This window comes from Perca fluviatilis, chromosome 23 (assembly GCF_010015445.1).
Source record: "Perca fluviatilis chromosome 23, GENO_Pfluv_1.0, whole genome shotgun sequence".
Lineage (NCBI taxonomy): Eukaryota > Metazoa > Chordata > Actinopteri > Perciformes > Percidae > Perca > Perca fluviatilis.
Genome location: NC_053134.1, coordinates 4792777 through 4810179, shown reverse-complemented (window position 1 = coordinate 4810179; position 17403 = coordinate 4792777). Strand labels below are relative to the sequence as shown.

At 40.5% G+C, this 17403-nt stretch overlaps 1 protein-coding gene across 1 annotated transcript; it reads right to left on the bottom strand.

Moving 5' to 3' along the window:
• Window positions 1–5937: 5937 nt before the first annotated feature.
• LOC120553055 (NACHT, LRR and PYD domains-containing protein 3-like) lies at window positions 5938–16893 on the bottom strand. The gene is made up of 9 exons (XM_039791119.1): window positions 16757–16893; window positions 15606–15725; window positions 12613–12892; window positions 12250–12345; window positions 9799–11668; window positions 9536–9709; window positions 9119–9292; window positions 8833–8879; window positions 5938–8657 (listed from the first exon to the last, which is right to left on the bottom strand). The coding sequence occupies exons 3-9, from the start codon at window positions 12881–12883 to the stop codon at window positions 8080–8082; spliced, it is 3210 nt and encodes a 1069-aa protein (XP_039647053.1). The 5' UTR covers window positions 12884–12892; window positions 15606–15725; window positions 16757–16893; the 3' UTR covers window positions 5938–8079.
• Window positions 16894–17403: the final 510 nt, after the last annotated feature.

The following is a 17403-nucleotide window of genomic DNA, read 5'->3' as shown; positions in this document are numbered from 1 at the left end:
AAACTCATATATTTTAAAAAGGGCACATTATGCACCTTTAAAACCTATAGAAATATGCTAAATTCTCATAAGTTTTGACACATTTTAGATATTACCATGAAACTTCCCCAGTTGATTAAATTGTATTACAATATACAATATATTGTAATATTTTATGAATAAATATACAATTAGGCATAATCTTATTAAATATGCGCTAATGTGCATACATTCTCAGAACCAATATGAGAACATTGGAACATTGGAAAGCCTTTATTCATTTTGTTGAAATATTAGATTCAAAGGTTTTTACAGAAGGGATTTTGGATATGTTTTTTCATCAATCCATAAATCAGAAAACACTGTCAACAGCCATGAAAAAAACAATTTCCTCCACGTTTTTTAGGTTTAAAACGTTACAGTACATAAACCAGGCAATGAAGGATATCTGAACAAAGCCCTGTGTAGAAACCTTCAGAATATAGATAGCATTGAAAGTGGAAAGTTTGGTGTGTGTGTGTGTGTGTGTGTGTGTGTGTGTGTGTGTGTGTGTGTGTGTGTGTGTGTGTGTGTGTGTGTGTGTGTGTGTGTGTGTGTGTGTGTGTGTGTGTAACTGATACTAAAAGAGAGATTTCTGACTCACAGTCTGAGAACAAAATCTTTAAAGATATGGATTGTAAAATGTATACATTTTGAAGAGACTACAGGTGAATAGATTAAAACATACAACTCACAGATATCCCCGTGAAACTTCCTCAGTTGATTACTTACATTAAGAGAATTATTTTTTTATTACACTACATTACTGATATTTTATGTTTCAATATGTAAATGAAGCATTATTTAATGCTAACTTTTGGTGAATTCAAAAGAAATTTACAGACACAAATAGACAAAGTGTAATCAAGATAACATTTTCTTATGTGTATTTTGGATGTGTTCTTTCCACTCGACTGAAAGAAGACATGTCATGGAAGCGAAATACACCAAAATCTCAAAATTGACCAGTGCATGAAAAAAATCTCAGTTGAACATGTATTTGAAGCGTTAATAGTTAACTTAACTCATATTTTACCTGAATATTCACTTCTGACACATTGACCAACCCGTTCGCACTCCGAACTCGTAAAATACGGATGTTTGGACAGTTGCTGTCAGCGTCTGAAGCGACGAAAAAAAGCGCCCTTCAGCGTGTTTGTAGAACGTACCGTGGGAGAGCAGCAGCTACGCGGGGTTTGAAGATGACGTAACACTAATAGCCGAGACACACCAACCAGACGGCCGACCGTCAACAGAAAAGCCAGTCAAGATGATCAGTCGGGTCCCCCAGGTCCAAAAAAACTGCTCCGGGACACACTGAGGCGACACCGACTTGAGAAACGTAATATGTCTCCATAGCAGCAGGCGGCGCTACTCTTTATTGTTGCCCAAGAAATGAAAACCGGCAGCTGATTGGACGAACACGTCACGTGGGTTTGTTTTCTCCGGAAATTCAAAGCCAGACTGTCATGGCGGCTCGTTCAGAATACGATCTCATATTATACTAAAATAGTTCACTGAAACATGTTTCTGGAAACATTTTAAGCGAGAAATAGGCCGTGCAGTTGCTGAATCTGTCTTCATTTCAGATCAACAAAGGTCAGTTTAAAAGATTTTCGTCAGATTTTGAGAGACTCTAGTCACGCTCATTCCGCTCGCCATTTCCGGGTGAGTCCCGACTGCCCTGCCGGCGACTGAACACGTCAGGTCGGCCAAAATGAACGCCGACAGCCCCTCGGACGGACGACGACACGGGACACACCGAACAGACTCGAGTCACCGACCTCGCCAGACTGTCCAACGGCCCAAAATCCTCTATGACACCACTGCTCCTCCACTAAAAGAATTCATATCTTTGGGCTCTGAAATAACGGCTCGTGCAACTAGATCTACAGTGCGAGGTGAATGCAGGATTCCTAAACGCAGGACAACATTTGGAATGAATGCTTTTTCTTGTGTGGCCGCTCGTCAGTGGAATATGTTGCCTACAGAGCTGATAAGAAGCACAAACTCTTACACGTTTGCAAGTCAGGCAAAGAAATGGCTTTTGTCAAATCAAATTTGTACACACATGTGACCGGATATATGTAAGTGTGTGTTCTGAGGTACCCATATGAGACCGGATATATGTAATTGTGTGTTCTGAGGTACCCACATGTGACCGGATATATGTAAGTGTGTGTTATGAGGTACCCACATGTGACCGGATATATGTTAGTGTGTGTTCTGAGGTACCCACATGTGACCGGATATATGTTAGTGTGTGTTCTGAGGTACCCATATGTGACCAGATATATGTAATTGTGTGTTCTGAGGTACCCACATGTGACCGGATATATGTAATTGTGTGTTCTGAGGTACCCACATGTGACCGGATATATGTTAGTGTGTGTTCTGAGGTACCCACATGTGACCGGATATATGTTAGTGTGTGTTCTGAGGTACCCATATGTGACCGGATATATGTAATTGTGTGTTCTGAGGTACCCACATGTGACTGGATATATGTTAGTGTGTGTTCTGAGGTACCCATATGTGACCAGATATATGTAATTGTGTGTTCTGAGGTACCCACATGTGACCGGATATATGTAATTGTGTGTTCTGAGGTACCCACATGTGACCGGATATATGTTAGTGTGTGTTCTGAGGTACCCACATGTGACCGGATATATGTTAGTGTGTGTTCTGAGGTACCCATATGTGACCGGATATATGTAATTGTGTGTTCTGAGGTACCCACATGTGACTGGATATATGTTAGTGTGTGTTCTGAGGTACCCATATGTGACCGGATATATGTAATTGTGTGTTCTGAGGTACCCACATGTGACCGGATATATGTAATTGTGTGTTCTGAGGTACCCACATGTGACCGGATATATGTTAGTGTGTGTTCTGAGGTACCCACATGTGCCCGGATATATGTTAGTGTGTGTGCTGAGGTCTATAAGAGTAGATCTGAGTAAAGGTGTGAATATGACCTTTTTTATATTTTATTTATTTGGTCAATGTAAATTTCACTCTCCCCCATGTTTATTGTACGCTGTCCCTGTTTCTCTAAATAAATAAACTAAACTAAACAATTATCGGCTTGGTGTGTCTCGGGCTTAAGAGCGACTACGGTAGCGAGTAGTATATAAGGCCGAAATTCCGAGTAGGGAGGTTGGTTGGGTGGGGGTGGATGGGTCAAGCACAGGACTTTCACCCAGGAGACCAGGGTTTTGTGTCTAGGGATGTAGAAGGGTTCGCTGGTCTTCCTGGCTACCAACCTGCTCGCTGGTGCTCGGCTGGGACATTTCGCTCGAGTTCTCTTGAATCTCTGCCACGGACATCTTCGTACTAAGCTACATACGGAGAATTTACAACAAGGTAGACGGGCTCTGTTACATACGTCTGCTATTTCCTTGCTGGAGTGTGACGTGATTTGTGTCATGTGCAGGTGCGATGGATCGCGTTGGAATGGTATATGTTTATACTTTATACACAATCAAATTCACTCTATCCGGATGGCGCGATTTATCTGGATAGAGGTTTTTTGTTTTTTTAACGATGACAAGCTGGAATGAAAACAAGCTGAACTGAAATAAGAGTAACGAGGCTATTTTTAAAAGGTAAGGAGTAGCAAGTACAGACAATTGCGTGTAAATGTAAGGAGTAGATGTAAAAAGTCTGTTGTAAAATAATTACTCCAGTAAAGTATAGATACCCAAACTTTCTACTTAAGTAAGGTAACAAAGTATTTGTACTTCGTTACTTGACACCTCTGGTCCCGCATGTCACGTTTCCTAAAGTCGCGTTCTTCTTTAACCGTTCCGTTTTTCCCACGTGTCACGGAAACGTAAGCCCGCCCACGAACTTTTCCTAAACATAACCGCGTCAAAAGGGACGCCAATAGTCCCGACCAAGCGCGTTTAGATAAAGCGCGTTATATGACGCTAAAGGAGACTTTTAGCGACAACAAAGGCAGCTGACCAAGCGTCCGTATTTTACGAGATGGGAGTGAGAATCTGTTGCATTGACACATTGTATAAAAAGAGACCTATTAAAAAACGGAGGAACGTTGGCGGCACATTTTAACATCTTTAGTGAAACTTTTTGTGACTTTTAACAAACCGATCAGGGGAGTTGAATCTTTTTTCTTGTAGAATCCGGCAGAATTTTTAATAAAACCTTGAAGCGTTCGTCTGCTGCTACTCGACAGAATTCATCATCAATTTAGCTGCTGTTTTCCACAAAAGCAAATATGAATATTAATGATCCGTCGCAAACTGATGAACACACTCAGCGTAATGTGACAACAGCCAGTTACAGCGTGTTCATGTTTCAGCCGTAGTGTACAACAACAGATCGTGTTGAAGAATAAGCTCGTAAAAAGATATTTTTTTTTTTTTGTGTCCTCTAGTGGTGGAATGTAATATATATTTGTAATATATTTTACATTTTAACTCTGCTACATTTATCTGACAGCTTTACTCACTTTACAAATTCAGATTTTTGCACAAACAATGTATGAAAATCTAAAAGTACTGAAAAGATTAGTCCATCCACGATTGAAAATAAATATATATATATATATATATATATATATATATATAAAAATAAATTGGCAACTATTTTTTTCAAAAAAAGAATTTAAGCAAAAATGTCAAATATTTCCTGGTTCCAGCTTCATAGATATGAAGGAATTGCTGCTTTTCCTTTTTAATAATCTTAATAATGTTAATGTGTTAGTAATAACATTGAGGTCTGGACTGTTGGTTGGACAAAACAAACACTGTGAAGGTGTCACTTTGGATTCTGGGTAATTGTGATTCTCACTATTTTAACTATTTTTACAAACCAAACAGTCAATCAATCGATTAACGGAGAAAATAATCAGCGGATGAATCTATGATGAAAACAATCACACGTTAATAATTCAAACTGAGCTGCAGCTGAACCAACTCCAACAGTAAAATCCTGCTTTTATATGAATGCATGAGGAATAATAATCTAATAATAGTAGAATAAAATAGAATACGTTTTATTGTCATTGGATAGCAACTGTCCAACGACATTTTTCCGCATCCCACCCTCAGTGGTACACAAATAAAATGACAGTACCCTTATAAAGGCAAAAGACACTGATAATATGAAAATATTGATTTGATTTGATTTAATTGTAAGAGAGTGCCCTACACATGACAAAAGGACATCAAATACAATCGAGGATAAAAACACAATAAAGTCCAAGACTTATTTCCATTGTGGTCCTCAACACACATCAGGACAAGACAAGATACTCAATGACATAACATAAAAAAGTCTGGATGTGCGGCCCTTCGTGGACCTGTATCGCGTCCCAGAGGGCAGCAGGGAAGCGATACAGGTCCATGAAGGCCAGTCACAGGGGACATTTTACTGCTTCGACTACTTTGACTTAAGGATGTGGATTCTTCCTCCACCACTGGTATCCTCACCTCCACCCTTTTTTGCATCTTTTTCAGCAACATTTGGCAGTTTAATTTAATCTCTAAAGTGCTGCTGGAGATGGAGAGAGGCTGTCAACGCTTCCTGCCTCACCATCATCACAGCTGACACTCTCCACAGACACGTTAACAACACAGTAAAGGACACAATAGAACATGGTTTTGCATGCTGTCTCTGCCTATCTGTCTATCTGTGTGTGTCTCTCTCTCTCTCTCCCCTCTCTCTCTCTCTCTCTCTCTCTCTCTCTCTCTCTCCATTTTGTACCTTTTTCAGTTTTCTCTGTTCGGTGAAGCGATTTATTTTATTCTCTCCTCGACAGACGAGTGTCTGCTGCTTCAACATTTCCCTGCTCTGATTCACATCCTCCTGTGTGTGTGTGTGTGTGTGTGTGTGTGTGTGTGTGTGTGTGTGTGTGTGTGTGTGTGTGTGTGTGTGTGTGTGTGTGTGTGTGTGTGTGTGTGTGTGGATAACAGTGTGCCTATGATAATCAGCCACAATTACATCCCAACAGAAAGGGAAAGAGAAGCCATGGAAGGAAGCTATCAGCAGGAAACCATTGATATGGTAATATCTGTCACACGTGTATACACACACAGATATATACACACACATATGCAGAGGCTGACTGCAGCGTGACAGCAGGAGAATAGCACGTTTGCATATTGTGTCTCACAAACCTTTTTGACAAGACAAGACTGAAACTAGTCATTAGAGACAGAGAGAGCGTCTGTGATTACATTTCCTTTCTCTTGGTCTCTTCCTTTTATTTTTTTCATTTTGTACTTTTTGGGCTTTTATGGTGTTTAGTTTGATGTTTCTGTCAGTTTTAGTCCTTAATTTGATATTTATGTCAGTTTTAGGTTCTGCTTTTACATACTTGGTCTGTTTTACTTTTTCTTTTGATATTTTTGCAGTTTTATTATGCAGCATTCATGCTTTGTCATTTCTAAAGCTGTGTACTCTTTCTTAGTGTCTTTTGCTCATAAGCACAGAGGCAGCCGGTTTCCAACCTGCAGCCGTGGTGGCAGAGAAATGCCTGTTACCATGGCACCCCAGAGAGAGAGAGTCTGCCATTCATTCCTCTCACGCTTGTTCGTGTCAGTTCAGGTTTTCTGAGCCTGACAGGATTATAACCTGACATGAAACCCTGAACACACACTGCATGCACGCACGCACACAGACACACACAGACACACACACACACACACACACACACACACACACACACAGTGTGTGACATTGAGAGAAAATAGAATTGAAGGCAGCAGAGTCACAGTACAAATTAGACGCTATTTACCCTAGAGCTCACACACACACACTCTGACACACACACACACACACATACACACACAAATAGACACAGGTAATAAGACAGACACACACCAGTAGCTCTCTGTAGTTTGGATTACTAGCGCAGGCTGTGTGTGTGTGTGTGTGTGTGTGTGTGTGTGTGTGTGTGTGTGTGTGTGGCAGCTGTGGCTTCAGCAGCAAAGTAAATGTGCATGAGGCTTTCACACATTTAATAAAGCCTTTTTAAACCCGGTAAAGGTTTACACGCACAAATAATCAGGTCTCCCAGCTGAAATCGAGCTGTATTACCCAGGCCTCCAGAACTAGTATTATGGAAGCCCCCCTTCATCCCCCCTTTTAGGGCTTAACCTAACCACAAAGAGCGGCTGAGTTTCAAAATCGTCATCACTTTGGTCCATAAGATACATTCGTATTGAACAAGAAGCAGAGTTTCACCACATAATTCAACACATTTTATCTCAAAGGTCACAAGTTGAGCTGCAGACATCGGTTTATTATAATTGTATTTGTTTAAAAAAATATATTAATAAAAACAGCAAGCACATTGGTCGATGCAGAGCGGAGTGGACATGCTAGTCTTCATCAGCAGATGGACTTCTCTCAGTTGCAAGCTCTGTAGCTGTTATGATTTCACCCATGACATATTTAAGAACTTTTCATCCTTGTTGGCTTAATCGCTAACACTTGTGAAGTTCATTGTTGACATCGGAAACAGTCATTCATTTAAAAGTCAACTCAATGTCCACTGATAAGCTTTGTCTGGAGCTTTTAAACGTATCACGTGGCCTTCATCGCTGTAAGTGGATTTGTTGACATCCGTATTTTTATAGATTTTTCTAATGAATACATTGTTGATGTGCAAATATTAATTTCTTTCATTTATATTATTTAGAGTAATGTTTAACTATTGCATTGCATGACACCATGTTGGGTTTTAGACACCATCAGGACCATAGTACGGTCTGTTGTATGGTATTGTACAGTATCTGCTGTTTGTACATGCTGTCTGTGTTTGTTTGTTAGACTATGGCTGTAGCATGGGTTAAGTGCCCAAGACAAATTTCCCACGATGTGGGACAATAAAGTTCATCTTGAATCTTAATCTTGACACATGACACATAAGAGGGCTTGCCCATAAGAACGAGACTACAATTTATTTTCTGGTTTGGACGGGTTTTCCATCATACCTGAAACCAAGTCTACCAAAATAGTTTCTGTAAGTGCATTGAAAATCATTGTTTGTGATCCTGTACAGAGTGAGTGAGTGACTGTCTTCCCTCAACAGCAGGAGGCGCTGTCTTCCAACTCGCATAAGGACACTGAGGAACCGAAGCTTCCAAATCCATTCCCAAAGCCAAAGCCAAACGCAGGGTAAAGAGGCTCAGTGAATGTGGAGTGGAAGGTGTGGAGGGGGATCAGTGTGTCAGAGGTCACTTTGGAGAAGGTCAGAGTGCCAGCACAATAGTCCAGAAACACTGCAACTCTGTTTGACGCCAAAGACGGCGGGGGACGAATAGGTGTAGATCTGTCTTCATGCCGGACAGAGTAACTTCCATCATCGTCACAGAGCAGCATCCATGATTGATCATTGGCTCCAAGACAGCCGTCAGCTCCCTCTCCTTTCCGCCTTATTCCTTCATATGTCACTGCTATATAAACCTTGCCTTCCCACTCGACCTCCCAGTAACAGCGACCAGTCAGACCAGTGCCACACATCACCTGGAGCCAGCAGTCAAATCTATTTGGGTCGTGACACCGCCGCTGCTCCTCTTCAATGGTCGTCGCCTTTGTGGAGTTGTCGGACAGCTGGAGGTTTCTGTGTGCTGTGTTTTGATCCAGTGTGAGTTCACAGAAGTCTGATGGACAAAACAAGACAACAGTTTATCATTTAACACCTGATGTGGTAAGTTGCCATTTGAATGGAATTGTTGTTGAGCTTTCTGGCTTTTAGTATTTTAAGTTATGAAATGTAAAATTACAAATGAATGTGTGGTGTTCTGTTCTAATACTCGAAATCGATGGCAAACTTACATTTCTTCAGACCAGTTTTCAGTCTTTGCTCTCCACCATGGTCGAGGCTAGAGGAAGGAACACAGAATTAACCATCATTACCTTTTTTAATATGGTAGTTTCCATACATTTCACTCACATTCCTATTTAACATGATCCAATACTCTTTATAAGGCCTATTTAAAAGTCAGTTTTCACATATTCACCCTGGAAGGAGTTTTCCAAAATATTCATTTTTAATGACAGATATATATGTGGACGAGGCATGAGTATGACAGAGAATTTTTTTGTCCTTGTCAGTTCATACTTGAGAGTTTCCAGTCTCCAATCTGGATTCTTTAGTCCAGCATTCAGTAGCTTCCCTCCCGATTTTCCTGGATGATTGTAGCTCAGGTCCAGCTCTCTCAGGTGGGAGGGGTTGGACTTCAGAGCTGAGGCAAGAGAAGCACAGCCTTCCTTTGTGATCATACAGCCTGACAGTCTAGAAACACACACACACACACACACACACACACACACACACACAGTTATCAGAGTGCACTGTATGTTCCGTCAGGTGAGAAAGGCTCCTGCAAGCACCCACATTGTGTGACCAAGTTGCATAAGACAGGTATCACAAATTCTTTGTGTAGGCAATTTAATTCCTACAGATTTAGTTTATGTTAACAATCATGCAAAGCAGCACTGTAAGGGTCATAAGATAAACAAATGATTGCATCCTTACTTGAGAGTTTGCAGGACACAATGTGGACTCTCCAGTCCGGCAGAGAGAAGCTTCACTCCTGAATCATGCAGGTCATTGTCACTCAGGTCCAGCTCTGTCAGTTTGGAAGATTGAGAGCTAAGGACGGAGGCCAGAGCTTCACAGCTGTTCTCTGACAATTTACAGCCGCTTAGCCTGAGAAATAATTAGTCAGACAAAAACATTAATTAACAGATGAACCAATATTTGATACAGTAAAGGCATGTGGTTTTCTGTGCACATACAGCGACTTGTTGGAGGCCTTAACCACTGGCAACAGCCGCAGTAGACCCTCCTCTGATGCAGAGTATTTCTTCAGGTCAAACACCTCCAGCGCTTCTTCAGAAGAAAGCAAGATAAAGACCAGAGCTGACCAGAGAGCAGGAGAGAGATTCTTTGTTGAAAGCCTTCCTGAGCTCAGGTACTGTTGGATCTCCTCCTCTAGAGAATCATCTCTCAGCTCATTCAGACAGTAGAACAGATTGATGCTCCTCTCTGGAGATGTATTCTCCCTGATCCTTTCCTTGATGGACTGGATTGTTTTGTGGTTGGTCTGAGAGAATCCTTTTGTCATCTTTAACAGGCGCTTGAGGAGATCCTGATTGGTCTGCAGGGAGAGTCCCAGGAGGAAGCGTAGAAACAAGTCCAGGTGCCCATTTGAACTCTTCAAGGCTTTGTCAATTGCAATCTCGTGGACTTCTGTGATGCATTTCCTCTTGCAAATCATCCAAAGACTGTCCAGTGTTAGCTCTGGCTCAGACAGTACATTCTTGTTGTTGTTAATGAGCGACATGACCACATAAAGAGCAGCCAGATACTCCTGAATGCTCAGATGGACAAAGCTGAACATTCTACCCTTGTCGTTGTCCCTCCACTTATGCTCTTCTTTGAAGACTTCTGTGAAAACTCCAGAGTACTGTGCGGCTTTACGGATATTAATGCCACTGTCTTTCAGATCTTTTTCATAGAAGATCAGGTTGCCTTTCTCCAGCTGTCGAAAAGCTAGTTTTGCCAATGAATGGATGTACTGAATGCTCTTTTTTGTGCCACATCTGTCTCCTGTCTGTTTGATCTGATACACCAGGAATTCTGTGTACATCTCAGTCAGGGTTTTGGGCAGCTCTGCTTGTGTTCTGGTCTTCAAAACACCCTTGAGAACTGTAGCGGTGATCCAGCAGAAGACTGGGATGTGGCACATAATGAAGATGCTTCGTGATGCCTTAATGTGGCAGATGATTCTGCTGGCTTGCTCTTCATCTGGGAATCTCTTCCTGAAGTACTCCACCTTCTGTGGATCAGTGAATCCTCTCACCACTGTCATGCAGTCAACAAAGTCTCGAGGGATCTGATTTGCTGCTGCAGGCCGTGTAGTTATCCAGACGCGAGCTGAGGGAAGCAGTCTCCCCTCAATGAGGGCTGTCAGCAGCCCATCCACTGAGGTTGACTGTGTCACATCAAAGTCAGTTTGCAGCTGTTCACTGCAGGTAAAATCCAGCTGAAGGCGGCTTTCATCCAGTCCATCAAACACAAACAGAAGTTTGAATTCACTCTCGTTAAAATCACAGTTTCCTGATGCCTGTAGTTTTGTAAAGATGACATCAAGTTCCTGCTTCGGGATGTCTTTGGTTTCCCTGATACATGTGTGGATTAACTCTGCCAAACGAAACTTTTCTCCCTTCAGCAAATTCAGTTTACGGAAGGTGAAGTGGAATATAAGGTGCACATCTTGATTCGTTCTTCTCTTGGCCCAGTCCAACACAAACTTTCGCACAAGGAATGTTTTGCCAATTCCTGCAACTCCAGTCGTCAGCACCATTCTTATGGGCTTGTGGTTTCCAGTAGCACTTATGAATATGTTACTTGGTTCAATTGGTGTCTCTGTCCCTGCTACCCTCCCTTTTATTTCGATCTGCATGACCTCATGCTGTTCATTGATGTGTAGTTCCCCCCCTGCTGTGATAAACATCTCTGTGAAGATGTCATCCAGACACTGCTGATCCATCTTGTCGGTCATGCCCTCTTGAGCACATGTAAACTCGTTCAGGAGGTAAGATTGGATTTTCCGTTGGTATTGTATGATCTGTTGATGAGGCTCCAGCACTGGAATCTCCTCGACTGTGAGAAAGAAAATGACGTCCATTATAAATCAGAACAAAATCATGAGCATAAGCTCATAGAGCTTTTATAGAGGCAGTTGCTTTCACTCCCTGCTACTAGCGGTGTAACAGTTCAAAGAAGTCACGGTTCAGTTCATGCCCCAGTTAAGAAGTTCAGTACAGTGGGGGAAAAACAAATACATAAGGATACTTTTGTTAATTAATTATAAACAGACTGTAGTGCCAAAGTTTCAAAGACAAACAAAATCATCTTGCTGGGCGCTGAGTTTCAAGGCACGCGAATCAATTTACATACCGTGTAGTCTGCGTGCGGTTGCATGCACCTGACTGTGACTCCTGTAGAGTGATGGTTCGGCACAAATACAAGAACCGTTACAGCCCTACTCCCTGCTGTGACATCAGCATTACCTAGTCTAGATCCATTGTCAGTACCTGGACCTATGGGGCTTTAAATCAAGTCTACAGTCACCACAGCAGTGCTACTGTAACCAAAGTTCTTCCAAACAACTGCAGCACCCATAATGAGACGATCCAGAAACGTTTCTTCAATCATGATAGGCATACAAAGAACGGCTTTACCTATAGGTTGACTGCTGTCAGTGGGAGGGCACAGAAGAGAAGCTTGTGGTGGAATGGGGGAAGCTCCTTGGTCCGCTGTAGTCTCCACAACATCTCCTAAACATGGACATTTTTTTTTTTTTTAAAATAAAATAAAAAAGGAAAAAAAAAAAATAAATGTTAAAATTGAAGATAAATGTTTGCAATACATGTAACTTGCTGCCTTTCAGAGTTCAGTGTTGCATTTTAAAGAACATCTAGTTAGTCCGTGTAAATCGTTTGCATAAATTAACTTAACTTAATTACTTATATACATTAATAACTTAACTACATTAAATGTAATACGTTTACTGTATTTTTTCACATTTTCTTTCCATAGCTTACCTTTTACTTCTAAGCTTCTCCTTGACAAATGCTGTGCCAGATCATTCCTGTCAATCTTCCGTAAAATCTTCTCGGCCACCTCCACAGCCTGTTGGTTGTATTTCTGCACTATCACATTCACTGTGTCATGCCTGTCTTTGTCCTCTAGGAGGGACCTTTTGATAGGGGAGAAACCATCCTCGACAACAATCAGGTGCCACTTGAAAGATTTGAAGTCTTCTTTGTCCAAATCTTCCAGTGTTTCCAAAAGCAGCTCTTTAAGCGTCACCATCTCTGTTCCCTGATTGGATCAGACGAAATTGCAGATTACTCACTATGTATTTTGTGTCTTATATCTTTACCATTTGGTATAAAATGTGTTCAAATACATGGATTAATTAGTTTTGGTTAAATATTGCACCCAACAAGTTCTCCAAACCATATGATGATATGGGTCGTTTCGTTTGTTCCTACAATCTAATACAACCCACAGCAGCGCTCCATAAATTATCGCCCCTAGCCGTAGTGGAAATACAACCTCATGTCTAAATCACAGAACGTTGGTCGCGGGTTTGAACGTAAAGGTAGCGATTTTAAACACGTCTTTAACGTGGTTGCAGTTTGGTTATGTTTAGGCATCAAAACTACTTAGTTAAGTTTAGAAAAAGATTGTAGTTTGGGTTAAAACCAGACGTTACATTACTTTACTGCACCGGAATTTTGAAAGAAACTTGACGTTAACTTTTAGTTTCAAACGGGACTCAAAGCCGCCTCTCCCGGGTGAAAGTTCTGTGTTTGTTAGATAAAGATCGGGATTCAGGTTATAAAAGTTATTTCATTTCCTGAAAGTTACGCGTGTGACGCTGAACATGACATTCATTAAGTAAAAAAAAAAAAACTTGCAGTTAACTTTTAGATTCAAACAGGACTCCAACCCTATTCTCCCGCGTAAACGTCCTGTGGTTTTAGACAGTTAAAGAAGTGGACCAACAGATCCCGTTGTTCTGGACGGAGACCAGTGAAGTCTATTAGAAGCACTTTTCCAGTGATGGCTGAGAGCGTTACTGCGCAGCCTCCAACTGAGCTCAAAGACGTAGATGTGACGTGAGCAACCTGTCTGAAAGTGTGAAGTCTTCTGGTAGCTGTGCCAAGAGAAATCTCAATCATTCCCAATCTTACAGAGACGGAGAGCGTAGGTATATGTAAGGAGATAACATAGGCACAGGCTAATTAATGCTAACTAAAATGCTAGTTACCATTAGTAATTAAACTTAAACAGCAAATGTAAGTCGACACTGCCTGCAAGCTTCTCCTGTACTATACGGTAATTCCTCTACTGTGTGACAGTAAGTTAAGTGGTTATGACACAATCGTTAGCCTATTTTTACAAAATCATCTACTACGGAGCCATAGCGTGAGGTACAAGGTAATGGAGCCTTTTATGCATTGTCGTGTTTCTTTAGAAATAAACAATGGACAAAAAGAGTCTTTAAACGCTTCAGATATAAAGTTATTCGCTGTCAAAGTGGCGCCAAAATGAATGGCAGTCAATGGAATGCTAACGGGAGGTGATGGCTTACCCCCTTGTGTGTTTGCATGTTACTTCCTGTTTTGATCCCCTCATAATTAGTAAGGCCACTAAACACTAAAAGCGCCGCCACTCTAAACAATATATATATATATATATATATATATAGGTTGTTTTTTGCTGCGTGAATAAACAACGTCTGGGAACGTTTTTCGGGGGAGGACAGTCTTATTGCACCTGCATGCTGCATTAGGTTAAGAAAGTAAACTTGTCATTACAGCATAATAGTGTAGCACCATAGAAACATTTCTTTGTTCTGTATGGCTCATACCTCCTCTAGGAGCCTTGTCTTCTAAAAATGATGTTCCCATACAACTAAACTGCATTCTCAATTAAATTTCAAGGGAAATATTTTAGTGTTTTCTCCAAGATTACGTTTGTTTTTGACGTGTCACAAACAAGTTTCTAATCAAAGTCTGCTTTAGGAGGAGGTTCGAGGTGGATGGATGGGAAAGTCCTGACTTTAAGAAAGTCCTGTATCCAAGACCCAGAAAGTTCAGTGTAAAACTAAAAGTCAACATTTTAACTTATGTACAAAAGCTAACTTATATAATGTGCTTAAGTTACACCATGAACTGTACGTTACATACAAAACATACTTATATCTATAGTGCGTAGTTTCTGTCTCCCCCACTTAGAGGAATTCTAAGTAATGACAACAAAACTGTCGGCACATCCACATGATACAAGCCTTCCGTGATCGCGCAGCACCCCCAACCCCGTCCTCCATGCAGTTGCTAGTAGCCAAGGAGGACACAGAAGATTAAAAAAACATGATGGACGCTTCAGAAGAGAGGAGAATTATCTTCGCCCGATTTTCTGCGCGCTAAAGTCGCCTGATGACACCATTTTTTTTAACATAGCCATACTGAGAAATCCAGAGAGAGTTGTGTGGAGCCGATAGTCTTAATTACCTTTGTAGCAACTTATTTGGCAATGGCTTGAATGTAACGGACGTTCATAAAAATAAAAAGGTTACGCAAGTTAAAGCTTTAACTTGCATAAGGAACTTAAATTACGTAACAAACATACTTATTTTATCCCAAACCGTGATCTTTTCCTAAACCTAACCCAGGAGTTTTGTTTCAACTCAAAACAGTATGCTTGCCGCTGGTATAAGGAAGTTTCCCTCGAAATGTAATAGAGAAAGATGATGATATACCAGGAATCTTTGTTGTGTGATGCTAAGCAATTGCAATGCAGGATAAATAAAGAAATACTAAGTCATGATGTATATAGAGTACAATAAAAGCATGTGGGTTTTTTGTTGCGTAGTCTAGTTGTAATTTCCCTGCAGTGTCATAAAGCCAACAGAGTAGTGGACTTTTTTGCAGGAGGTTAAAGGTACGAGGTTCACCTGTGGTGCTGATAATGTTTGGTTAATATTTTATGCTGTCAATTTCCTTGATATTACACCAGTGATTACCTGTGGGATGTGGGCTGTGTGGGAGGCGCTGCATCACCAGGTGTGTTTAGGTGTGCTGGTCTGACTCAAATGTCCACGGACGACGGCCATTTTTTTTGTTCATCCTAGCAGAAACTTTAGCTTGGAAAAATGTCACACACAAAAAAATTAAAAGTTGTCCTTGAGGGAAAATGTAGTCTTGCTGCCAGCTTAAACACACACATACCTGAACATGAAATACACAAAGAAAAGTTTGTAGTAACAAATATTCTAAAAACCTACCACATAATGTAGACTACAATGTGTGTGAAGTACAGCATATCATAAAACCAGTAACCAGGGGTTACAACAAGATAACCGTCTACACCCATCAGTTGTTAGATATAAAAGACTCATCGGTATTTCAGAGTTTCATGACATGACTCAGCATTTACAGTAATTACAGTAATTGAAGAATAATTACATTGTGAAACAGTTAAAAAAAAAAAAAAAAAAAGTGCAAAGAAGTTAATTACCGCTCGTTACTGGCAGTGATGTCACAATTAGTGACAGAATTGTTGCTATGGTTACTTACATTTGAGTTCCACATCTCCACATTTTGAGTAGGGACGAATACAATTTAATATAATACAGTACATAATAGACATTATACATGCATAGGCTACATATTTGTATGTAGCTAATGGTACAGTTTTTAACAGAGGGCTATATTCACGCCAGAAGTTTTGATGCCACTGTTATAAAAATATTGGATAAGACAATGGCTTATTGGGGCCATTGTGGGTAAATAAAAAGAAATACTGAGCCAAAGAGGGGGTAATATTGTAAGACTTTCCGAGATTAAAGTCGTAAATTTACGAGAAAAAAACTGTCAAATGTAAGGGAGGAAAATGATATAGCATTTTTATGTGAAGGAGCAACTTCGCTTTACTTGCAAAGTTGGATCAACCTCATCACAAAAAATAAATTCTCGTAAATTTGTGATTTTATATTCTCAGAGAATGCTCAAATTTGTTTCTCGTAAATTTAACTTTTACCTCGGAAATCCAGAGTTTTTTCTAAGGATGTTACCCCCTTCCCCTGGCTCTGTATTTTTTCTTTTTTAACCTTCAATGGCCCCAATACGCCATCATAGTTAAAATACTCAAACACAGAAAAAAACATTCACTTACTCAAGTTATTCCCAAGAATGTCTTTCATCGTATGTCCTGACAATAGAATATTCAAAAGAAGGAATTGCTCTAACTGTTTAAAATTAAGCTTACATTCTTGATCCAGTAAGAGAGACGAACATTCTCCCTCCTCCTTCTTCCTCTGACTTCAGATAACTCAGAGAGTCTCAGCAGAGTTTTACTGTACGTCCATAAAGTTGTAAAACAAGTCAAAGTCCTCATCACTCTAACAACACTGACAGTAATTCGTCAGAGGAAAGTCCTCAGAGCTGTTTTGAACCGAAAAAACATGACGTCAACGTCCTGATGGGAAATTAGAGGCCAGAGAGACCAAGGAACAGGGTCAACTATCAATTTGCATTAGATAGAAGAATAGAATAGTCTTTATTGTCATTGTACATGTACAGTACAGGCCAAAAGTTTGGACACACCTTCTCATTCAATGCGTTTTCTTTATTTTCATGACTATTTACATTGTAGATTCTCACTGAAGGCATCAAAACTATGAATGAACACATATGGAATTATGTACTTTACAACAAAGTGTGAAATAACTGAAAACATGTCTTATATTTTAGATTCCTCAAAGTAGCCCCTTTGCTTTTTTGATAGCGCTGCAAACCCTTGGTGTTCTCTCAATGAGCTTC

Coding starts and splice junctions, on each gene's coding strand:
- LOC120553055 (XM_039791119.1), bottom strand. CDS start 12,883: ATGGTGACGCTTAAAGAGCTGCTTTTGGAAACACTGGAAGATTTGGAC. Junction 12,346..12,612: donor GAGAAGCTTAGAAGTAAAAG/GTAAGCTATGGA, acceptor GTCCATGTTTAG/GAGATGTTGTGGAGACTACA. Junction 8,880..9,118: donor TGGAGACTGGAAACTCTCAA/GTATGAACTGAC, acceptor TCCTTCCTCTAG/CCTCGACCATGGTGGAGAGC.